General features: G+C 37.1%; 2 protein-coding genes across 2 annotated transcripts in view; one reads left to right on the top strand and one right to left on the bottom strand.

The window, feature by feature from the left end:
- The window catches only part of arfgef3 (ARFGEF family member 3), a 79,528-nt gene extending 77,791 nt beyond the window's left edge, over positions 1-1,737 (bottom strand). Inside the window, exon 1 of the mRNA XM_052089441.1 lies at positions 1,265-1,737. Coding sequence (XP_051945401.1) covers positions 1,265-1,346 — 82 coding nt within the window. The 5' untranslated portion in view covers positions 1,347-1,737. The remainder of the gene's footprint in view (positions 1-1,264) is intronic.
- A 2,109-nt stretch (positions 1,738-3,846) lies between these two features.
- On the top strand, positions 3,847-24,636 carry fbxo9 (F-box protein 9). Its single transcript, XM_052089693.1, has 13 exons — positions 3,847-4,010; positions 4,556-4,630; positions 8,235-8,342; positions 8,469-8,526; positions 8,623-8,722; positions 12,419-12,549; positions 12,632-12,746; positions 12,883-13,001; positions 13,084-13,174; positions 16,020-16,115; positions 16,240-16,333; positions 20,531-20,685; positions 20,841-24,636. The coding sequence occupies exons 1-13, from the start codon at positions 4,008-4,010 to the stop codon at positions 20,947-20,949; spliced, it is 1,254 nt and encodes a 417-aa protein (XP_051945653.1). The 5' UTR covers positions 3,847-4,007; the 3' UTR covers positions 20,950-24,636.
- The last annotated feature ends 327 nt before the right edge of the window (positions 24,637-24,963 follow it).

Here is a 24,963-nt window from a genome sequence, read left to right as displayed (position 1 = left end):
AAGTGGAGATTTATAGTCAAAAAATGACTTGTATATTGATCTGTTTTTCACCCACACCTATCATATTGCTTCTGAGGACATGGAGTCGTTTGGATTACTTTTCAGCTCCATATGTTTTTTGAGCTTCAAAGATTTGGATGCTCTTGACTTGCATTGTACTTAACTAGAGAGCTGAAATATTCTTCTAAAATCATTGTGTTCAGTGGAATAAAGAAAGTCATACACATCTGGGACAGTGTGAGGATGAGTAAATGATGAGAGAATTTTCCCTTTTGGGTGAACTATACCTTTAAATAAATAATGGACAGATTACAAATAAATAAAGTTTGAGCAACTCCGTAAGTTCCTCATAGAAATCCACATATTCCTGATCAATAAAAGCTTTTTTCATGCCAGTTTCACATTCGAAACCCATTTCAATAGTGTGAGGACTGCTAAATATGGTCATCTGAGCTTTTCATTGATCCTGTGAATTGTTTATTTCCCAAACAATTTAAATATGTTATATTTTTTAGATAATTTATTTTCTTTTAAAAATAATAGTAATTATATATAAATGTATAGATGTATTTGTATATTTAAAATACATAAAAAAAAAAATACCATGTGTTCATTATCTTTAAAAGAAACTGAATAATATTTTTTGTCCATAATATAATAAAATAGAATCCAAATTTTATAATATGCCACTTGACTCTATCATTCTGAAAGTAAACAACTTGGGTATAGAAAACTACTGTCCCTTTATTAGCAAGGAAAAAATAAAAGCATGCATTCATGCCCAGATGCCCATATTCACACAGTATCAAAGCAACTGTGTTTACTCGATACTCCAATGTGCATCAATGGTCCTACAACAGTGCATGTCCCTCACAAAATAATTAAAATAATACTTTTTGGTTACTGTAGCAATACAAAGACCAAACCATATAATATTGTAAAGTTCAAATAAAAGGTTATCCAAAGTCTACTACAAACAACCCTATTAGAAATTATTTAACAATTGCAAATACTGTTTTAATACCATTCCTAATGTTGTTATTCTGCAATGTTTGTGGTCATCAATAGACTAACAGCTGTTCCCATACATCACAGTAAATGGTGACTAAATAAATAAACATCCGTAAGAGGCGGACATGCATGGTCTGACTGTATAGTGCAGCTGTTATTTTCAAACATTAAAACAGCATGAATGTTTGGCTCGTGTACATCTCTCTGTATCTGCATGTCATTTATTCTGAATCGATGGACAGGTGCATCTTACCGCGGGCGACACTGCACGAGTCCCGGATTGCTTTATGTTTGTTGCCCGATGCCTCCTGAAGTTTCCGTAAAATCTCATCCATTGCGTTGAAGATGATCGATAAATGAAATAAATGATTGTTTTAGGCCTCGTTCCTCAGGCTCAGCATCCCGACATAAAGATGATTCAAAGATAACACAAGTGAAACGTCACACTGCGCGTCAGTTATTATTTAATGTGGGGAGGACAGTGTTGTATCTTTGTAAATAGAAATAATGTTCATTCCAGTCTAATAAAAGTAAACATGCAGGGTCTAGTGGTTTAAATTAAATTCTAGTGGACGCATCTGATTTAAGGTGTGAGCTCACTCCTTGCGACTGGCCGCTACTTCCCGTCCGCGAATTAACGAACCACAGTATTGCCAGAGAATACTTCGCAGAGACTGTTCACTTCTTTTAAAATGAATGGGAGAAATTGAAACGGCCAAGAGTCAACGGGTGTAGAAAGGAAGTCCCTCCTTACAGGTAAAAGAGCCAGTCACCTTATAGATATAGACATGGCCTGTCAATCAATTCGGGAAGCGCATGCGCACTAGCTATACAGTGACTCGTCCGAAGGAAAAGTCGTTCTGAGTGTAATCTGATGTAAAATATTGTAGGCCTACTTGTTCTTCTGATTTGAAATATTTTCTTTTATTGTAATTTTGACCAACCTCTTTGGTCATTTAGGTCATTCCCCTTTCAGGTAGAAACGAGCTGTAGGCCTACTTGTATACCGCCCATTTACATAGAACATTAGCTGCCCGACAGCTCTGGCGGTTCTGGCTTGGAGCCCAAGGCGAGATCCAATATAGCTTGATGCCCGTTTAGTTTCACTTTTGCATCTGAAAGTGTAAGTGGAGATTTAGAGTAAAAAGGGACTTAAATATTGTTCTGTTTTTCACCCACATCTATCATGTCACTTCTGAAGACATAGATTGTGTTTAGAAGTATGCATAAAAGACATAGACATAGTCTTATGAAATAATGTTATGCTGTCTTTGTGTGCTTTTTGGAGCTTAAAAGTTCTGGCCAACATTCACTTGCATTTTATGGACATAGAGAGCTGAAATATTCTTCTAAAGATATTCATTTGTATTCTGCAAAAGAAAGAAAGTCATGCTTCTAGAATGACATGAGAGTGAGTAAATGATGAGAGAATTTTCATTATATATATATATATATATATATACACACACACAATATATAAATGCAAACTGTTAGTAACTGTATTCCACTACAGTTACAATTTAAATCATTGGTAATTAGAATACACTTACATTCAAAAGTATTTTGATTACTGAGGAGATTACTTTGCATTTTATTGTCATTTATTTCATTTAAGATTTAGTCCTTTCAGATGGAAAACATTTCTACATATAAATGATGTGTTCATACAAGCAGACAGAGAAGTACGTTTGAAGTAAGTTTGAAGCAGAAGAAATAGAAATAAAAATGTTGAAAATTGTCAGCTTTATGCTAAGCTAAAATGTTATTTCTAGCCACTTTACATGCACATGTTACCAGACATGATCATATTTTATTTTCAAGAATATTCATGTTGGATCATAATTTCTTTTTTTTCTAGTAAGACCTTTGATATTATGGCAAAAATAATTTTCTTGATAATAATTTTGTATTGTTTTCCTGTAAAAATATATATTTTTTTAAATTATCTTGTTTTAGAAACAACGCTGCATAAGATAGTTATGTTTTTCAGAGAATGTATTTTTAACATGTGTATTTAGTTTTTATAGTCAAAACAAGTGAAAAAATCTACCAGTGCTGTAGAAGTAATCCAAAGTATTTAGAATACATTACTGACCTTGAGTAATCTAACGGAATACGTTACAAATTACATTTTACAGCATGTATTCTGTAATCTGTATGATTAGTGAAAGCAGTCTCACCAGTGAAATCACTATTTGACAGTGAAATATTAAACTATGACTTTGACTTTTAACCTCTTTTGATTCAGTGAACACAAAAGGTGTCATTTGAAAAAAAAAAATTAACATACACAGCTCACATGAAGAATAATGTCCCATTTTGAACTCGAGATCTTTCACAATGAATAAAGATACATTTCTTGCCATAAATATTTCTTAAAGATGACTTTAAATGTCATCGGTGGTGTGACATCTAAAATTATGGAAAATTATCAAACTGATCTAACAAAGTGAGCAAATGCAAATATGTTTTCATTTTTCATTTGATGGACATTTTTTTTTTTTAAATCTGGGGTATGCTTTTCAATTAAATGTCTCAATTTTTCAATTTTCTAAATGTTTGTATTTCACTATTTTAGAATGAAAAATTATTTATAAACAAAAATAAAGAAATAAATACAAATTAAAACTTGATTTAATTTTTTTCAATACACACACACAGAAATAAAGAAAATGTAATTTTGCAATTGCCAGCTAGGCTTACCAGTCATTTGACACCGTATAGATAATTTTGAAGAGTGATATTTAATATTTGTGGTAAGAGTGAGTTTTGTTCATATTATTTCACAAGGAGTTCAAAGTCATGACTTTTATTTTGAACTCCCAGAGTGGATGTGTGTGCGCGAGCGCTGAGGACACACGACCGTGATGGCTGCCGTGTGGCGTGTTCGTATATTTGCCCGCTCTGTCGTCCGCTTCTCTGATCGTGATCTGTAAATTATCAGTGAAAGCACGTCTTTAAGCGCGACAATTAAAGAGAACCCAAAATAAGCTGATATGGTCAGTAAAGGTTGTGCCTTTAAGATTAGCATGTTAGCAGTTATGACGTGTACTAGTCATGTCACACGCCTCTGAATTATTATTGAAGTGTTTTACTGGATATCATTCTTGAGTAATCAGATAAACATGTAGCGTGCAACTACATTGAGACATGATGTCCTTTTGTTGAATTTAAATTGCTGATATGAGCCCAGTCTTTGCTGGCATGCCTTAGTCAAAGTTTACAGTTCTACAAATCACTGTACAATGTGACGTATATGGAAATGCATTAAATAAGAACTGACTGTGACTGCCTGTCATTAGTGTTATGAAAATGTCCTGCAATGATTTCTCGATGTTGTGCAGGGCCGTGGTGATTAATGCGTGTCTAACTCAGTGCTGGCCTCTGATTGGTCAGTCTTGTTTACCAGACCAAACTTGGAATTGATTAATCAAATTACTTTGTAAGATGATGTTAACTTTATCTAATGTGTTCCGTGTGTGTGATGTTGGCTATTTAACGTAAAAATAGTCTAGTTGTAGTTCCTGTTTTGTGTAATTTCTAGGCTGAAAGCAACCAAAATACTGATGGCACTGTTGAAGTTGGGGAAGATGAAAATACAGAGGATTCTAATCTGCAGGTTAGTGAACCTGCTATTTTCATTTTGTAAAGGCATGAAAGGGTAGTTGCAATTGTTTTATGTAATAAATTGCTTTAATCAACGTCCTTGGGTTTGACATACTATTGCAAGTCCTTCAGAGGTTTAATCATGTGCAGGATATTAATTATATATGTATGAGATGTGGTCCAAGCACTGAGCCCTGATGTACCCCAGTAAGTAGCTAATATGACTACTTACTGCTTACTGCTACTACTTAAAATGTTTTTAAAAATTTGTAAATTATATATATTTTCTTATGTAACCTCTACACTCTCACGGACCAGTTATTTAGTCAGTACTATTAAAAGCGTAAATTCCTGATTTAAAAATGATGTAATTGGCAGAAATACACATTCTTCATATCAAAAAATGAAATGTCAACTAGAAAAGCCATAATTTTTGTTGAATTTTACAATGCTCATCTTCTATCATTTACTCTTATTCAAAACCCAAATTACACAAATCTGTTATTAATTCTGTACTAGTTGAACTTCAGAATGTACAAATCAACTTAGTACTCACTAGTTAAATAATGTTTTAAAATCAGTAATTACATTGTTACTTGTGTATATGATATTTCAGATCAGCAGTTGAATTACAGCTCATTTTTGTTTTTTACTTGTGGCAATGTTATTTTAAGATATCTTTACTGTTATTGCAACTAGTAAGAAAGTATTTTAAGATATCTACAGTTACACTTCAATTTATTGTGATAGATATACAAGTGTTTATACCATCATAAAACCTTAAAATGTTTCAAAATGTATCAAAACATTTGGAAATTTCTATAGCACCAAATTTAATTTATTTTTAAGTTACGCACAGCTTCATCCTCCACCGAGACACAGTCAGATTTTTATTGTCATATGAGAGACATTTGTTTACTAAAAAGGATAATGAATTAATGGAATGTTCTGGGTTAAATACAAGTTAAGCTCAATCGACAGCATTTGTGGTATAATATTGATTACCTCAAATTAAATTCGACTCGTTCCTCCTTTTCTTTAAAAAGATAAAAAAAACAGGTTACAGCGAGGAATCGAATTGGACCAATTATTGGAGGATTTTAAGTAAGAAATGTGAAGCTTATCATTTTTATAAAAGCACTTACATTCATTATTTTGTTAAAACTCATATTTTCTTTGAGCTGTAAATTTCTTTAAATTGTAAATTTTACAGTTGTTTTAGGGTTGCAAAGTTGTAAAATTGCCAATAACTTTACACAGAGAAGGTTTAAGTGATTTGAAAACACTAAATTCATGTTTACATGCAAATTGTTACATGCAGCGAGTATTTTTATGTTTATGGATTGGCCCCCGTTCACTTCCATTGTAAGTGCCTCACATCAACATTCAACATTATTCCACAAATGCCGTCAATTGAGCTTAACTTGTGTTGAACCCGGAATATTCCTTTAAAGCAATTTTAAATTCAACATGAAATTAAAACTCTTATATTTACTTGTGATACTATCATATACACCCCAAATTTTCTAAAATATTTGAACAGTTCATTTGTGCCCTTTATTCCAATGAAATAAAGTAAATAAAGGATAGCCTAATTGTTTATAGCAATGAGTTCTACCTGACATATTGTAAAGCAGTTCAATGGAAAGGAGGCGGCGAGAACCGGATAGACAATTGTGGAGCGGAGGGGGGCGGGGCCGGGCTAGAATGTCACACGCCTGGTCCCCAATCGGCCTGATGGGGCCGGAGGGAAAGGGGCCGGTGACGACGGTTCGAGAGAGAGAGAGAATTACGGGCATGTCCGTCATGTGTGTGTATGTTTGTGCTTTTGTTTTGTTCCCCGGAATTTAATGGTCAGGGTCACCACAGGGTATTTGTGAATATCCCCATGCACACACTTCACCGTCACCGTTTTACCTGTGCCCAATGCCCCACGTTGAACCAAGCGTTGGTGGATAGTGGTTTGATTACAACCGGTGTCCACCAACGCTTGGCGAGTACCCCCCTTGATTCTTACTAGTATCCGGTACACTTCCACCTGAGGGGGAGGGCGGTGGGATGGTGCATTGGCGGGGGACATCCACCTCCTCGCGCAGGGTACTGGACGCATGTGCGAAGCTCTTCACCTCCGCGGGGCAGGAACGGGCTCTGGGGAGAAAGCAGAGTGACTGAGTAGGGGAACACACAGGGGGAAGGGGAAGAGAGGGAGAGAGAGAGAGAGAACAGGGCTCTTCTGCCCTCGGGTACGTCGCCAAATGGTCCTCTGCAAGCTGGACAGCCTCCTCCAGTGACGCCGGGCGGTGGCACTGGACCCATTCCGCGGTTCCCTTTGGCAGAGCGTGAATCAGTTGCTCCAGTACCACCTGGTCGATTACTTCCCCGACGTCAGAATTTCCTGCTAGGAACCACTTCCGGCAAGCGTCTCGGAGCCGCTGGGAGAAGGCAAACGGGCGGTCCTTTTCACTCATTAAAGATCGGAACAGCTGACGACACTGCTCTGCACTGCGACCCACACGCTGCAGGATAGCCTTCTTCAAGTCCGCGTAAGCCAGGAGATTTGCCGCCGGCAACTGTTGGGCCGCGAGTTGGGCTTCCCCGCACAGCAATGGAAGAAGTCTGGCTGCCTATTGTTCACGTGGCCAGCCCCAGATCTCCACCGTTCTCTCGAAGAGGTCGATGAAGGCCTCGGCATCATCTTCCACCCCCATTTTCAGAAGGGGGGCAGCTGAGTGCGGATGTCAGGATTCAGGGCTGGGTCTCTCGTCTGTCCAAGGAGGCTCCGGATTGCATGGCGGTCCTCTGCTTGAGCCCGCAGGACTTCAAAAAAATCGCCGGTCCTGGTCTTGGCGCAGCTCCACCATGGACTGTTGGTGAGCTCGGTGCATCTCGGCAAGGGACAGGAGGACATCGGCCAACTGAGAGGGCTCCATGGGGCGTACTTTGAATTTTTTTCCCCGGGTTTCGACACCAGTGTAAGGAGGTTAAGATGGGCAAGGAGGAGGCGAGAACCGGCTTGTCAATATAAATAATAATTTAATTAAACTCAAAACAAAAGCACACACATAAACACACGGGCATGCCCGTAATTCTCTCTCTCTTGAACCGCATTTATCCCTTGGGCCCCCATCAGGCTGATTGGGGACCGGGCATGCATTGTTCCAGCCTGGGGCACCCTCCTCTGCTCTACACATATATTTTAAAATCTGCCCCACTATCTCTAAAGTTATTTAAAAAAAAAAAATATTATAAATTGGAACTGTCGAAATGAACACATGCGATTAAGAAGAAAAGTTGTTCTCAGTTTGAGAAATCCAGAACCTGCTGTAGCCTATTTTCTACAAGTGAGACGATTAAAGAACGTTTTGAGCGTCATCCACACAAATTAGGCCTATCTAATCTAATAACTAAACTTTGTTCTTTTATTTTAGTTTTCTTAGAACTGAATGTGATATCTCATTAAATGTGGAAAAAGTATGGGATTGTAACCGATTGACAAGGAAAATGTGTATTCGGCATCATGGTCAAAAGAAGTGGGAGCCGATGTGGGGTGTGGGATATCTTATGAACAATAAGTGTGGTATTAGAAGTGATTGAGTAACTAATATTTGATGTTTCAGATGGAGCTCAGTGCTTTTAGGGCGAAGTGGATGTCTGAGCTTCAGCCCAGAAGCTTCTCCAAGACTTCTGACCTCAAGAGGAAACAGGAAATAGCTAAAGAGGAAAAGGTAGGAGGTCATCCTGAATGTTCTTAGTGTGTACCTATTGTATTTTAAGATGTGATCACAGTGAGGCATTGGTGACCCTGTCCTGTTTACATTAGGATGTGTTTTGAATATCTTGTGTTCTCATAGGCCAGAGAGCTGTTCTTAAAGGCTGTTGAGGAAGAACAGAATGGAGCTTTTAACAAAGGTTTTTTTGGCTTTCATTTTGTTTAGCCAGTTGAAAGTTATGTAAACCACACAAGGAAAAGACTGCAGTCCTGAATTTACCCTTTTGATTTTGCAGCCATCAAGTACTATAAGAGTGCAATGCAGCTGGTTCCGGACATTGAGTTTAAAATCAACTACAGCAGAACTCCTGATCCAGACCGTGTTGGTGGGAGCTAGTAAGTGTTTGGACTTTCACATGTTGTTTTGGATGTTCCCTCAGTCAATGAAAAGGCCTAACCTGTGAATTTCTTTGGAAATACTTTTTTTCTATTTATGAGAAGTCTGCTCTAAAAACATTTAATCGGATACAAATTTGAGGTAGATCGAAATATCGATTTTGTACTGATTAATCGGTGCCAATAGTTGCTTTTTGGTACTATTGGTTATTGGCAGAAATCTATGCTGATAGTTGCCAATGTTTTTTTTATTATTATTCCTTTATGTTCCTTTGTGGCCAGTGCTGAAGGACTTTACTGTTTGAACGGTTTGGTTCTACAGTATAACAGCGGCCTCTAGACATGAAATAAAACTTTGCTCTATCTAGAGCTTGCTTCATTGAAAATATTCAACCATATTTCCCAGAGGTGGGAGCAAGTCACATGTTCAAGTCTCGAGTTAAGTCTCAAGTGCAGTTCAGACAAATCAAGCAAGTTAAGTCCAGTCCTGATGAGTTTTAAGTCGAGTCAAGACACAGTACTAAAATAAATAGAGATTAATATTTGAAATAAATATTTTTTTTTGCTCTGAAAAGATGAACTTATATACAAATCTTTACATAAATTTTTTTATATGAATTATATAACAGTAATGTGTTACACTATATATATATATATATTAGTAAATTGTGTTAATGAACATGCACAGAATTTTTATCATGGGCACTTAAAAATACTGTGAATATTTCTAGATACCTTATTATCCGAATTGTTTAGATTTTTTTAATTAACCGGTAAACATTTTTATAAAGTATGCTGTGTATAAATGCGGTCTGATTTTCACATTGATCAAACAAAAATGGCAGACGGGCTGAATAGAAAATGCAAATTCACTCTCTGACAGTAGGTGGCGCTTATGCAGCAGAAATATAGCCGTTACCCTGGTAACGCCTGTACACAAAGCAGCCCTGTGCTTATAAACAATAATTTATTTGGCATTATACCAAGGGTCGATAACCTGTGGCTCGCCGGGTGTCTCACCATTCGCCAACACATGAACATTAAAACTTTCTAGAGATCATGTACCAACAGAAAGTGTGGGTGCGATTGCAAAGCTTGGAAGTCTATGACACTGTTTTGATTCCGAATTTGTCATATAGCCACCCGCAAAATGCGACGAGGCTCAATCCTCCTTGTCCAAATGTATTTCATGCGCGAGTAATTTTGCTCATCTCCTCACAACATGTGGGTGACCTGTAAGACGTCTCGGAGTGACAAGAAATCAAAAAGTCAAGAAGACACACTTGGAGATTCACACTTTATTATATTTTTAAGAACAGACAAAAGAAAAGCCGTCAATGCTCGTGTCTGATTCTCTGTTTGTTCAGAGGCGTGCAACGGGACCCTGTCTCGTGGATCAAGCGTATGTAAAGAGTTATCACTCCTTTTTCTCTGTTTCATTCAACTGAAAACTGTTCTAGTCTATGAGAATGCTGCACATGATCTCCAATCATCTCGTGAGGTGCTGTGACGGAGCAGTTCACTCATAGACATTGTGAACGCAACTCTGCAGGTTCAGTAATATATACAGGCATCTTTATATTAAAAAAACAAAGATGAAAATTATTAAATCATAAAGTAATACATCTTTCTTTCATCCTTGGAACTCAAAAGGAGATGTTAGGCAGTCAAGTGTTTACCACTGTGTATAACATCACCATATTTTGTTATAAAACTATAGACACATGATTGCAATTGTACAGGGCCTTCATTGCTGTAATATGCACTTCATGATGTGCCACACATTCTTATTTGGAGACAGATCAGGACTGCAGACAGGACAATGTAGCACCCGCTCTCTGCTTACACATCAGTGCATTTGTAATCCGGGCAGGATGTGGTTTGGCGTTGTTCTGCTGGACAACCACTTCTGAATGCGTGTGATCTCTGATACATCAGTCTTAACTGTCTTAAAAAACGTAATTTGTCTGTAATGGATATGATGAACATGGGCTTGGGATTACTTTATTAAACCTTTGTTAGTCAACACCACGTGTTTTAGTCAAAATACAAACATTATTAAAATATTTAATTTAGAAGAATAAAATATCATATTTTAATAATATTTAGTAAAAATAACGAGAATAAAGTTGTGGCATTATGAAATTAAAGTCATACTATTTTGATAATAAAGTAAAAATAATGAGAATAAAGTCGTAGCATTATGAAATGAAAGTCATAATATTGTGAGAATAAAGTCATGACATTATGAAATGAAAGTCATAATATTTTGAGAATAGAGTAAAAATAATGAGAATAAAGTCGTAGCATTATGAAATTAAAGTTATAATATTTTGAGAATAAATTGTGAGGAAAGTTACATCGCATTCACATTGTACCTGTCTGTGTACCTTTTTTTTTTGTCCACTTTGTGAGGGTTTCAGCCCACCTTCCCCCAATTCTTTTTTTTGGAACCCAGTCAACTTAAATATTATATTATTGTTATATAAAATGTAGGGCTGTCAATTTAACGTGTTAATTCAGTGCGATTAATTTGACTAAAAATAACGCGTACAAAATAAATAAACGCAATTAATCGCAATACCCTCACTGATATGGACGATTCTTGAGAAATGCAAGCTTGTAGTACCACCTGTTTACTCTAGAGGGCAGTAAATGAAATTTCAGCTGTGTGGCAAGGCGCAGTTTATACAGCGAAAAAAAACACCCTTGAGCAGCAACAACACAGACATTCGTTACGTTCTTGCATTCAAAACACTTGGAGCGCAAATGCAAACTAAGAGATGTCAAGATGTGTTCTAAGTAATAAACTATATTTATCTTGACACAGTGACCTAAAAATTGTATGTTTATGACGCAACACACCCGAGAAGCTACACAAGCTACACAAGCATGTCTGACGTAGGTGTAAATTGACGGGTCCTTAAACAAGCCCTCATAATGAATCTCAAACTGATTGACAAATTAACTGAAATGGGTTGCTGTGAACTGTGTTCCAATGATTGACTTTTGATCAATAATATGGTAGTAAACAAAACATTATATTCTAAAGCCGCTTTTTGTATTGTGTTATTAATGATTAACTCTTCTGCTACAGGAATGTAAAGCATTTTAATTATCTGAATATTTTAAATTATTTTTATATATATATATATTATACATTTTTTTTAAATATATTTAAAGATAACTATGTATCATTATTTCATCATTATATATTGAACTTTCTCAGCAAATATTTGTATATGTGATTAAATGCAATTAATTAATCGGGAGACCATGTAATTAATTTGATTAAAAAATTTTAATCGATTGACAGCCCTAATAAAATGTAATTATAATAATAATAATAATTTGTTGTTATTAAAAACATTACAGAAATATATGGTATAATAATACTAATCATTTATGATTATTATTATTATTTAATAGCAATATTTTTTTGTAACAATTACTTGTGTGTGGCATTGCTTTGCAGTTGAACACTCAAGACTTTATTTTGGCGTAAAACTGAAGATTTTCTTTTAGATGAGTTGAAAACAGCCTGTTCTCCCCTTCTGTCTACAAAAACCCAGTGTCATGGGGTTATTTTAGATTTGTATAGTAACTATAAAAGCCAAATATGTGGAAATAGTAAGAACAGGTTCAAATTTTGTATTAAATTTTAAGATGAATATTTGATGGTACCACTCTCTTTAGTATGGAGGAGAATGCGAATGATGGTGAGATTGATGATCTACTGACGTACTTCCAGCAGCAGCTCACACTGGAAGACAGCACCATGAAGCTGTGTGAGCCGGGGACAGACATGTCACGCGTGCACATCTCAGGTAACTCTCACACTGTAGCAACTGTCTCTCTATATTTCACATCTTCACCCATTTAACAAACTCCCTCTATTCATGCCCACAGCATTGCCCTTTGAGGTGCTCGTGTATATCTTCCGTTGGGTGGTGTCTTGTGACCTGGACCTCCAAGCCTTGGAGCAGCTGTCGCTGGTGTGCAGGGGCTTCTATATCTGTGCCAGGTGAGCTCTCGCACATTCACCATATACCAGACTAAACCAACTGGCACACTAACAACCACCTAGCCATGCCCCAGTTTCTTCAGGTAATGTAAAGATCTACTGTAGATTGTTTTATAGTTCTAGGTCTCTTTTGCAGGGACACAGAGATTTGGCGGTCAGCCTGTTTGAGAGTGTGGGGCCGGAGCTGCACCAAAATGCTGCCATTTTCATCCTGGAGAGAGATGTTCTTAGAGAGGCCACGTGTTCGCTTCGATGGTAAATACACGTGTTTATGTGCGTCTTCTAGAATGTATGATGCATATACAGATTTGAATGAAACATTCGTGTTTTTTTGCAGGTGTTTATATCAGTAAAACTGCATACATCCGTCAGGGCGAAGAGTCGCTTGATGGTTTCTACAGGGCTTGGCACCAGGTGGAGTATTACAGGTGAACTTTGACCTTTACTGTCTGTAGTCTCTGGCTTTGTTCACACAGCACACCAATTAGATTTGGTTTAGCACTGATAAAAAAAATGTATCTCCCGATACGAGTATTGGTCGATACCAATCTGATGCATGTGTTGTTTATTTATTAATCAGTTTGGAATATCTATATCTCACTGTGTGGAACTGATTGGGGTACTCTTTTATATGTAAAGAAACACAATCCTCTAACTACACATTATTTCATCATAAAATAGAGAAACAAATGTCACCCATTATGAACATTTTTATTTTTAAATAGTCTACTGGATAATCTAGCAGCAAAATTAACAGTTATTTGAGTAGAAAAGAAGCCAGTCCTATTTGCAATATTTTTTAACTTGTATCTGGACTTCGATGGATTCAGACCTCTTTTTTGTTCAATGTAGTTGTTATAGGATTTAAGTCCACTTTTCTACCACACAGTTTTTTTTTTTCTTGGACCTTAAATATGATTGTAATTTAAAGGGATAGTTCACCCTCACAATATCCCAGGTGTTTATGAATTTCTTTCTTCACCAGAACACATTTGTAGAAAAATAGAAAAAGATCTTTGCTCAGTAGGTCCTTAAAATGCGAGTGAATGGAGATTTCTCTTTTGACGGTCCAAACATCACAAGCAGTCAGCATAAATGTCATCCGTATGACACCAGCTGTTAAATTAATATCTTCTAAAGTAACACGATCACTTTTGGTGCGAAAAAGAGTGCTGAACACAGCAGCACGTCATCAACTGTCGTGTGTGCTGTGTGTGTGTGTGCTGTGTGTGTGTGTGTGTGTGTGTGTGTGTGTGTGTGTGTGTGTGTGTGTGTGTGTGTGTGTGTGTGTGACCCAACAGAGCACTGATCATTTACTGCGTGCTGCACAGGCAGAATATTTCTTATTTTGTTAGTGATTCAAATGTGTGTTTGTTCAGACAGAAGTAAATAAAACATTTGTGGATTATGCTTGAGACAAATAATAAAAAAGAAAACTTACTGGTATTTGACATTGGCGTAAGAAAAAAACTTGACTAAATAAACTACAAGCACAATTTTTTGATTTCTCAAAAATATCTTATGTAATTTTGCTTCTCAAGTAAATGCATCTTGTTTTAAGAATGTTTAGATACGTTTACAGGAAAAGAAGACATTAGAATAGTTTTTTTTTGTGTGGTGTTCACTACAAAAGTCGATGTGGATTTCATATGAAAATGGTTTTTAAAAATCGCCTTTTTTTTTTAACGAAGCCTTGGAGTTCTCTACTACAGTTGAAGTCAGAAGTTTACATTCACTTAGGTTGAAGTCATTAAAACTAATTTTTTAACCACTCCACGGATTTCATATTGGCAAACTATAGTTTTGGCTAGTTGTTTAGGACATCTACTTTGTGCATGACATGAGTAATTTTTACAACAATTGTTTACAGACAGATTGTTTCACTTTTTATTGACTATATCACAATTCCAGTGGGTCACAACTTTACATATACTAAGTTAACTGTTCCTTTAAACAGCTTAGACAATTCCTGAAAATATTGTCACGCCTAATTTAACTTCTGATAGGCTAATTGGAGTCAGTTAGAGGTGTACCTGTGGATTTATATTAAGGCCTACCTTCAAACTCAGTGCCTCTTTGCTTGACAACATGGGAAAATCAAAAGAAATCAGCCAAGACCTCAGAAAACAAATTGTGGAACTTCACAAGTCTGGTTCATCCTTGGGAGCAATTTCCAAATGCCTGAAGGTACCACGCTCATCTGTACAACCAATAGTATGTAAGTATAAACACCATTGGACCACACAGCCATCATTCTGCACAGGAACGAGACGCATTCTGTCTCCTGGAGATGAACATAGTTTGGGTCGAAAAGTGCAAATAATTCCCAGAACAACAGCAAAGGACCTTTTGTAAGTACAGGATCTATATCCACAATAAAATGAGTCCTATATCGACATAACCTGAAAGGCTGCTCAGCATGGAAGAAGCCACTGCTCCAAAACCACCATTAAAAAGCCAGACTTCAGTTTGCAAGTGCACATGGGGACAAAGATCTTTTTGGTGAAATGTCCTCTGGTCTGAAGAAACATGTTTGGGCATATTGACCATCGTTATGTTTTGAGGAAAAAGTGTGAGGCTTGCAAGCCAAAGATCTCCATCCCAACCTTGAAACATGCCAGATTTGCCATCACTCTTCCAATAAGTGTTGTGTGGATTGGTCAGATTCACTTTGATTTTGTCCCATTTACAGAGCCAGGGCCGTGTACAAATATTAGATTTTTTTTTTCAGCACACTCACAGAACGGACAGCTAGCAGTCTGTGAGGAGTTATTTGCAGAATTTGACAAAAAGTGTATTGGAATTCGAATTACTGAGTGCACCTTTAAAGACAACAAAGTCAAGGTACTGGAGTGGACATCAGAAAGCCCCAACCTCAATCCGATCGAAAATTTGTGGGCAGAACTGAAAAAGCGGGTGCGAGCAAGGAGGCTTACAACCCTGACTCAGTTACGCTAGTTCTGTCTGGAGGAATGGGCCAAAATTCCAGCAACTTATTGTGAGAAGCTTGTGGAAGGCTACCAAAAACATTTGACCCAAGTTAAATAATTAAAAGCAATGCTAACAAATACTATCAAAGTGTATGTAAACTTCTGATCCACTGGGAATGTGATGAAAAAAAAAAATGTTGTTGCCTTCCTGAATGATTTCACATTCTTAATTCTTAATTGTGGAAAAACTGAGTTTAAATATATTTGGCTATGTAAACTTCTGACTTCAACTGTATCATGTTTAGTGTTGTGTATTCTAGTGCTATATTTGTTACATTTTTAGGTACCTCCGCTTCTTCCCTGATGGTCAGGTGTTGATGTTGACCACACCTGAGGACCCGTTGGTCAGTGTTCCAAGGTTGCGCAGCAAAAATTCCAGGTAGGTTTGGATTTCTGTCATGAGCCTAGATGACAAACCTTTGAAATTGACATTGCTGATAGCACATTTCTAGGCCACATCACATTTGTGAAGTTTAATCCTGAGACATCTTCAATTTCCACAGGATGGATTCTGTCTTGTTTGGCCATTATCGGCTGTCCCAGGATACAGATAATCAAACCAAAGTCTATTTTGTTGTCTCCAAAAGAAAAGAGGAGGTTGGTTTGCCTGTTAGAATTGCATACCATTTACTTTAACAAAGCTACTCTATAGAGCGCAACAGTATGGTAAAAAATTGTTTTGTTATGTGATGATATATGTTTCTGTTAAAGCCATTAGTCAGTTTAATTTAATCTCCATAAAAAAAAAAGTTTAATAGTCAGAATAGTCAGACATTAATACTCCATCCTCATAGCATTGTTCTAAGCAGTTAATTCCATAATCAGCCCAGATTTTAAAGTGTTTATCCTGAAAGATTTCTGGAAGCAATTTGTTTCCCCATAATGGTGTTTTAGGGGAGAGAAACAACTCCTGTCCAAATGTCTGTTGCATTTTACCCCACATCCAGACAGAATGAATGATCATAGGACTGTCAGTTATTGTTTTGATCGATTTGTCCCAATTGTATAGCATGTCCATGGGATAATTTCCCTTTGTCTATAGTATTTCTGTTTTAAGTCACAAGGAGAGAGGATTGCTTCTAAACATCTAGGCCAGGTGTTTAGAATGTGCTACCTAAAATTACATTTTGAAATTTGGTAGTTTTAGATCTCCCTGATTATAGTCTAAAGCTAACTTTTCTAAGCTAACTGTGGAGTATTGCCTTGCCAAATGAAGTGTCTGATCATACCATTGTGAGAGGAAAAAAGGAGGCTGGAATATGAATTGGGAGGGATTGAAAAATGTATAGAAAATTTGGTAAGATATTCACCTTGATGATATTAATCCTCCCAAATTGTGAGTGGTAGGTCCATCCAGTTAGCCAGATCGTTCCCTACTTTCTCCAAAAGTTTAGGCAGATTGACCTTATAAAGATTCTTCATGTCCCTATCTACATAAACCCCTAAGAATGTAATACTTGCAGGTGAGAGTTTGAATGGAAGTTTATTATTTAAAAGTATTACATTTAAATACAGATATTGGTAGGATTTCACTTTTAACAAAGTTAACCTTGTATCCAGAAAAGGAACAATAGTGCATGAGATTCTGCAAGTGAGAGTGAGATCAGATTTGTTAAGAATAAAAGAATGTCATCGGCAAAAAGTGTGTATCAAGACCAATTTGGAAGCCTTTTATATCAGGGTTATTTCTGATAACTTTGGCTAACAGTTCAATTGCCAATACGAAAAGGGCCGGGGTAAGTGGGCATCCCTGTCTACATCCTCTAAACAGAGGAACAGAGGGCAGAGGTGACAATATTAGCTATAAGAGATTTATAGAGTTATTGAATCATGTCTATGAATACTATACTAAAACTGAATTTCTCAAGTATTAGAAATAAGTATTGCCATTCAACGCGGTCGAATGCCTTTTCGGCGTCAAGGGAAGCGGCTACTCCAGGTATAACATTTACATTAGCAGTGTGTATTACATTAAAAAGCCGCCTTAGGTTATCCAAGGACAACCTATTAAGTACGAAGCCTGTTTGATCTGGTTTCACCAATATAGGAAGGTAGGTTTCTAATCACTTCTAATTTTAGTTACAATTTTATAATCTGTGTTGAGGAGTGAAATTGGCCTGTAGGAGGTACATTGTAAAGGGTCTTTGCCTTCCTTATAAATAACTGAAATGATTGCATTAGAAAAGGAGTCTGGGAAACATTTATCCTCTCTAACTTGGTCAAGCACATCCATTAAATATGGTGCGAGCATATCTCTGAATTTTATCTTCATATCTTCCCCTGGTTATTTATTACAATGCAATGACTGTATAGCATTGTTCAGTTCATAGATAGAGAACGGTTTGTCCAGACTATGCCTATTTTCTTCAGATAGGAGTGGTAGATCAACTGCGGAGACAAACGTTTCCATTAATGCCAATTCTTTGATTTGCTTTTGATTTGGTTGCTTTGGTGGTGAGATGTGGTTTAGATGAGGATCTTTCCAGTACTGTATCCATACAGAAATTGAAGTCTCCACCTTCTTAGATCCAGATTGTTTGCATAAACTAATGATCATCTAAGTTTGGTGCATAAATATTCAAAAAGGTCCAATTTTCAGAGTGCATGAGACCTTGTACTAATACATATCTTCCCAAGGGGTCAATTACAGTACTAGATGCACTAAACTGAATATTTTTGTTGATCAAATTTGCAGTTCCTCTTGATTTAGAATTGAATGAAGATGCGAAGATCTCTTTCAGCTTCATATGCTCTGAATTTTTAAATGCATTTCTTGAAAATAAACAATTTCTGCATGTAATTTCTTAAGGTATGTATGGACCCTCTTCCTTTTAATTGGGCTATGTAGGCCCTTTATGTTAAATGTTACAAAGTTTAAAGAATTGATCACGTTTAATTATATATGCTGATAATTGACTGGATCAGTTTCCCATAAATAAAAATAAAAATAAAAAACAGAAACCACTGTATCTCTCAAGACAGTGATTAAAAATTACAAAGGACAAAACACACATACATATACACACAAACCCAATTCCCCCAGTTGTCGTCTTAGAACTACAGTACACTGACAGTCAAACAAACAAACTCCATGGGAAACACATTTGTTCCTTCATCATCTTCCAGGTAGATAGTCTAAGCCTTCTGCTGAGCTCCATATTTCATTTATTACAAACGCTGTTATGTAACTATCATTGGCCTGGGCAAAACAGTGCCAAAAATGTCTCCAAATTTAGATGAAAGTAATTTTGTAGCCACAGATGGTATGAATCACAGATTTAAAGAATAGAAAGATAAAGGAAAGTTTACCTGTTGTTTTGCATTGGAACTACAACAGTCCTGAAGTCAAGTCCTTAGGCCAGTCTAATTTAGGAAGCACAAGGATTATTATTTTAAGCTTTATCTTGATCATCTATAAATATAAGGGCCTCTCCGGGCGTGTCCAGAAAACAGACTTTCCCGTCCTCAGTTTAGATCTTTAGGCGAGCAGGATGGACCAGGTAGCAGGTGATTTTCCTCTGCATTACTTTCGTGGCTGGAACCATTTGTTTGCGCTGTTTTGCAAGTTCCGAACTCATGTCGGGAAATATGCTGACTCTTATTTCCCTTCTGTTTAGCAAGCGGTATGATTTTTTCCCAGTCTTGGTAACGGAGTAGTCAAACCAAGATGTGTCTCGGAGGTTTATCAGGATTCCGTGCAAGAATCGAGGTTCGGTGGGCCCTCTCAGTATCCAACGGTTCGGGAAAGAGTTGTGTGCCTAAGACGCTAGGTAACCATTCGGCAAAGAACTTAACGGAAGCACTGCCTTCCTTCAGACCTATTATGCGTATGTTGTTTCGCCTGTTGTAGTTTTCCAGATACTCCAAAAGTTTGTTATCTTGTCGTAGCTGTTTCACATGACCTGCTATCCTACGTACTTCGTCTTCGGGGTCACGAATATGCTGTTCGGCCTCCATCACTCTTCCTAGAAGGCTACTCATAGTGTATAAGCTCTTGATAGAGGGTTGTAAATCCGCTGTTTTCAAGTGTATATTTTGTGAGAGAATGTTGTTGCCTTCCTGAATTTCTTTAAGGAGAACTGCAAGCATATCGGTGGAGCCATGATTGTCCTTGTCCTGCTTGGCTTCGTTTAGCACACTCGGTCAGGTGCCATCTGTTGCTGTATCATCCCCAGTGGATTTGGTTGTTTTTGTGGGATCTTTCTTAAGTTTAGAACAGCGATCCATTACCCAGCATTGAAAGCTAGCGTCAGGTAGTCGAAAACATTGTGTGTAGGTGTTTTTCAGCATTGTTTTAGAATAAATTAGAGAGGAGTGTAGGAGATTGTTTTCCCATGTGTACTCAACTCTATGGCATCATGTGACCCCACATGCCCAGGCGCTACAGACTCCCCCCACCCCCCAACTTTGCCCAGCCCTAAAAGCTGACGACTCTAATATGTGCAAAATTTCTATAGTTTATACGCATGTTAAGAACCTAAAACCTTGAAAAGAATAATAATAATCCTTAGAAGAACAATAGGACATATGCACCTTCAGTACTTGGGCCCTAATAAATAAAAACAAAACTGCATATAGGTCTTTTTAAGGCAGGTGTCGCAAAGATTCAACATTCTGAATCATTTAATTTTGGGTTCAGGTTCATGACAAATTTGACTACCTGTAAGGTCACATGTTTGCTAGTACAGGCCAGGTTTTGGCTTCAATTTAATACCGGTGCAGATATCTATTGTGGCGCACTATTAGTTTACTATTTTATTTGAAGTCAATTATTCAATCGTGATCTTTGAACAGAAGGTTGCAGAATACCAGAGGAGCCGGTTCTGCAGGCGGACTCAGGCCCCTGACGCAGATCGCTCCTTTCATGTAGGACTGCGGTTGCCCTCTGGAGGGCGTCAGCGCTTTAACAAGCTGGTGTGGATCCACCATTCCTGCCACATCACCTACAGGTATCTCACCCTCTACATTTAACACCTAGATTTAATGCTTGTGAATTATTGAAGTATCATACAAGTTATCCAAATTACTTATGACTCAAGCCATACAATATTTTAGTGTGATGAACAGACTAGTCTTCAACTATTCTTTTCATTTCCTCACCCAGATCAACTGGAGAGACTGTTGTCACGGAATTTGATGTGGACAAAATGTACAAGCCTCTGTTTTTTGCAAGAGTGAAGAGCTACACAGCCTTTTCCAAGCGTCCACTGTAGGTCGACCAGAGCGATGCATGCAAAACTGTCCTGGATTCTCAAAGTTTTCACCTCACTGCCACTTCTGTGCGCTCTCCCTACTGCTTCCAGCTTGCACTGTTTCTTATGAATGTACAAGTGTGCTGTGACATTTTTTGAATCCTACAGTCTTAACTGCAGCTACAAGCATTGCGTTTTTTTTTTTCATAAATAGCGTCTTAAAAACAGATACAAAATATATGTGTGTGTGTGTGATTGTCTGTAATGAAAAAGATAAAGATTTTAAGTCATGGAATTTTGTTCTCTTAACATCTGTATATTCACTTCGATTTATGAATTTCAGTGAGACAATTTGGCAACTGGAACGGCCAAATAAATAAGCTGTAATGTGTTCTGATTTTTTTTAAAATAATATGTAAATTATGTTGCTTAGGGATAAGCAAGTCAAGTCAAGTGGTTTTTATTGTCGTTTCAACCATATACAGTTAGTACAGTACACAGCAAAATGAGACAACGTTCCTCCAGGAACATGGTGCTACATAAAAACAACAAAGGACCAACACAGGACCACATGAGACAACACAACGAAATAAAATACCTATATAAAAAAAACCTATATATACCTATATAAAGTGCACGTGCAAACATGTGCAAAAAGTACAGGACAGTACAACAAATTTCTGACAATGAACAGGACAATAGACACTGCAGCGCCGACCAGTACTCAGTAGTGCAAAAAGATGACAGTTTCTAAAAACGTAAACATAACATACTATGAGATAGTGTTCTATGCACATAGCAGTTATTGAGGTAGCAGACAGTTATAAAGTGACAGTAATTAAAGTGCAACTCAGGACACGTGTGTGTGTGTGTGTGTGTGTGTGTGTGTGTGTCAAACCAGTCTCTGAGTATTAAAGAGTCTGATGGCTTGGGGGAAGAGAAGCATTGTATGGAATTGAATGATTAGGGTTACAAATCCTCTTAATGAATCTGGGTCCTTAACGATTGCACTATCAATTTAGAACTTTTGAGGAAAACATATTTGTAATGGAAATAAGTAATGCTTATTGGATTTACTGCCCTGGTATATAATGAGATGATTTCATATTTTTCAAAAGTTGTGTTTACATAGACTTTTTAATCAATATATATTATTAATCTATTAAAAAATATCACTAATTACAACAATTTAAAATGATTTATGTCTCACAATCATTTGTTCATTTCAAGTCATTCATGACGCAATGAATAACTTCCGGTTCAGTATGTTTTTAATTCACTAAAAATAAAGCTGATTCGAGGGATAGTGCGAGATATGTTCGAATTCTCGATTCTGACTGGTTGGAATGTGTGAGTTAAATCCGTTTAATGCACAGGTAGTTCTAGTCAGTTTTAATCGCTGTTAGATATCCAATGTGCTTACTCTGCTGTCCTCCATAATGAGAAGTTGCGAGAGCTTTATGCCTCTGTTCAAACGACCTCCAGATGCTAATATAATCTCAGAGCTGGGATTAATTGTTGCATCACAAAACAACTTCATCAAGTAATGCAGTGCCATCTTAAATTCAACTGTGAAGTGCTACAGGAAATACGGGAAAAACAACAGTGTTCATCAGCCCCGTATTGTTTGACAGTCAGTTGTTTTGCACGGAGGGGGAGAGAAGGCAACAGGGACTCAACAAATGTGTCTGTACGGCAAATGATTTGAATTATAATACGATAAACATCATTTCAAATTGCTGCCCTCTCAACATCGCCGATAGAGGCTGATCACACATCTCTGTTTTATAACACAGCCTTTTGCTGTTTTGTAATTGTGAAAGGCCATATCGTGATTTCATTCTTAATTCAATCAGTCGTGCAGCCTGATTAGCAGTTGGATGTATCGGAGGTCAAAGTTTGGCAATTTTGGATGGGTTGAGTATATTAATTCAGATTTTAAAGCGTGTTTGATCTCCAAAAGAACTGATATGATCGCACAACTTTATCTCTGTGTTTGATTTAGAATGGGCAAACACTAGATCTAATGACAAGAAGATGAAGTTAACCGTTATTGTTAATCTTCCATTAAAAAGTTGCACTGTAAAAATCAATGACAGCTGTAACTAATCAATGCTGACAAGTGGCCATGGTATAAGTGGGATAATCCATAGCTAGCTGTGTGTTAAAACGATTTGAATGCAATTCACGGAAGCAACCACCTCATGTCCGGTGGTTCTTCACCTCCACGTGGTGCATTAAAATCGTTTAACACACACCTAGCCATGGATTATCCCTTACATGTAGATACAAAAGAACTGACTCATGAAAGCCTGAAATATTTTTTCAGAAAGTACCACTGTATATTTCACAGTGTATATTGTAGTGTCGACTCAAAAGAGTCTTGCGTTCGGAAATCAGGCTACACTGTCACGCTGTATGTTCCACGCTGTAGATACAAAAGAACCAGCAGCTCATTTGAATCATTGGGAATTGGGCGACAATGTTTTTGCTTTGTTTTGCACTGCTGATTTAGTTTAGCTGATTCTGTAACGGTGTTGCCGTGAATGGTAGCATAGGAAAAACTTGTACAGTGTGCTTTAAGTATGTGAATTTGGCTTTTTTAAATTTAAGTTCTGGAATAACCTTGAACATGGCCAGTATTACATAGATGTGCTTGAATTATAGAAAATCATTAAATACGTTAAATGTATCTATTTATTTTTGGAAAAACACGCAGGCGACGCGCGCCCCAAACAGTTTTAATTACAAATTACTCTCCAGAGTGAAAACATTCTCCAATGAGAAGTAAAAATGCTCTGACATTTGAATGTGGGCCAATGGATTCAGCACTGTTCGCTTTTGTGAGCTGTCCCTTGTGTAAAGAAAGCTTTGTCTCAGAAAACAGGTTGTTTCTGTATGGGATGAAATTAGTCTCAAAATGATTAACAAACGTCAATTTGATAAATGTTGGAAATTATATATTAAAAGCCATAGACAAATGCCTTTCAACTTGTGTCTGTGAAATAAAAAATGTGCTGGGAACATGTACTTGTGAACACAAATCTGTTCCTTTTGTATAAATGTGTCACAATTTGTGTATGCAACCAAAGGAAGATTTTCCATATCAAACAAAATGGTCTTGTGAAATATTGATTGTGCATTTGTGGATCACGTGACACGCATCCCTTCATTGATGTCTATTTGGGTTGATTCTGTTTGATTCATTTGAATTTTGAGACTTTTGTTTTGCTGTTTTTACCATGGCCAACTCACACACAAACAACTACCGATGAAAATCCTAAATGTATCATAAATGTATGCATATCTACCCTTCATTTAAAAATAAAACTTCCCAAATGTGCATTTCAACACTCAAAAAAAAAAAAAATGCTTTTCAACTTGTATCTGTGAAATTTACCATTAAATATTGTGTTGGAATTTGAACAAATTGTGACATACGTGAATACAAGTGTTCCCTTTTGTACAAATGCATTACAAATTTTGTACGTAACCAAAGAGAGATGTTCCCAATCAAACACAAATTGTTTATGTGAAGCATTGCATGTGCATTCGTGGATCAAGAGACACACATGCATTCATTGATATCTATTTGTGTTGATTCCCTTTCTGCTGGTTTTGCCTTGCACAATCCACACACAAATATCTAAGGACCCACGTGGAGTGGTGGTAAAGTGGGCTAAAGCACGTAAAGTGGGCTAAAGCACATAACTGTTAATCAGAAGGTCGCTGGTTCGATCCCCACGGCCACCACCATTGTGTCCTTGAGCAAGTCACTTAACTCCAGGTTGCTCTGGGGGGATTGTCCCTGTAATAAGTGCACTGTAAGTCGCTTTGGATAAATGTGTCCGCTAAATGCATAAATGTTTAAATGTTTGATCCATGTGTAACTTTGTGTGAGCAAAGCAACTACCACTAGATGGCAGTCTCATTTTACAGAAATACCATCAGGTGGGGTGTGGTTTATTCACAAGGTCAATGAGTAAGTGCTCCACACTTCAAACAAACAGAGGCTGATATCAGCAGAAAGGATCA

Source organism: Xyrauchen texanus, chromosome 24 (assembly GCF_025860055.1).
Source record: "Xyrauchen texanus isolate HMW12.3.18 chromosome 24, RBS_HiC_50CHRs, whole genome shotgun sequence".
Lineage (NCBI taxonomy): Eukaryota > Metazoa > Chordata > Actinopteri > Cypriniformes > Catostomidae > Xyrauchen > Xyrauchen texanus.
Note: the sequence above shows the minus strand (reverse complement) of the source record. Positions and strands in the feature narration are given on the sequence as shown.

What these genes read in the sequence shown, in the direction of transcription:
- fbxo9 (XM_052089693.1), top strand. An exon ending in CACCAGGTGGAGTATTACAG is followed by an intron (nt 13,175 to 16,019) that starts GTGAACTTTGAC and finishes TTACATTTTTAG; the next exon opens with GTACCTCCGCTTCTTCCCTG. An exon ending in TCTCCAAAAGAAAAGAGGAG is followed by an intron (nt 16,334 to 20,530) that starts GTTGGTTTGCCT and finishes ATCTTTGAACAG; the next exon opens with AAGGTTGCAGAATACCAGAG.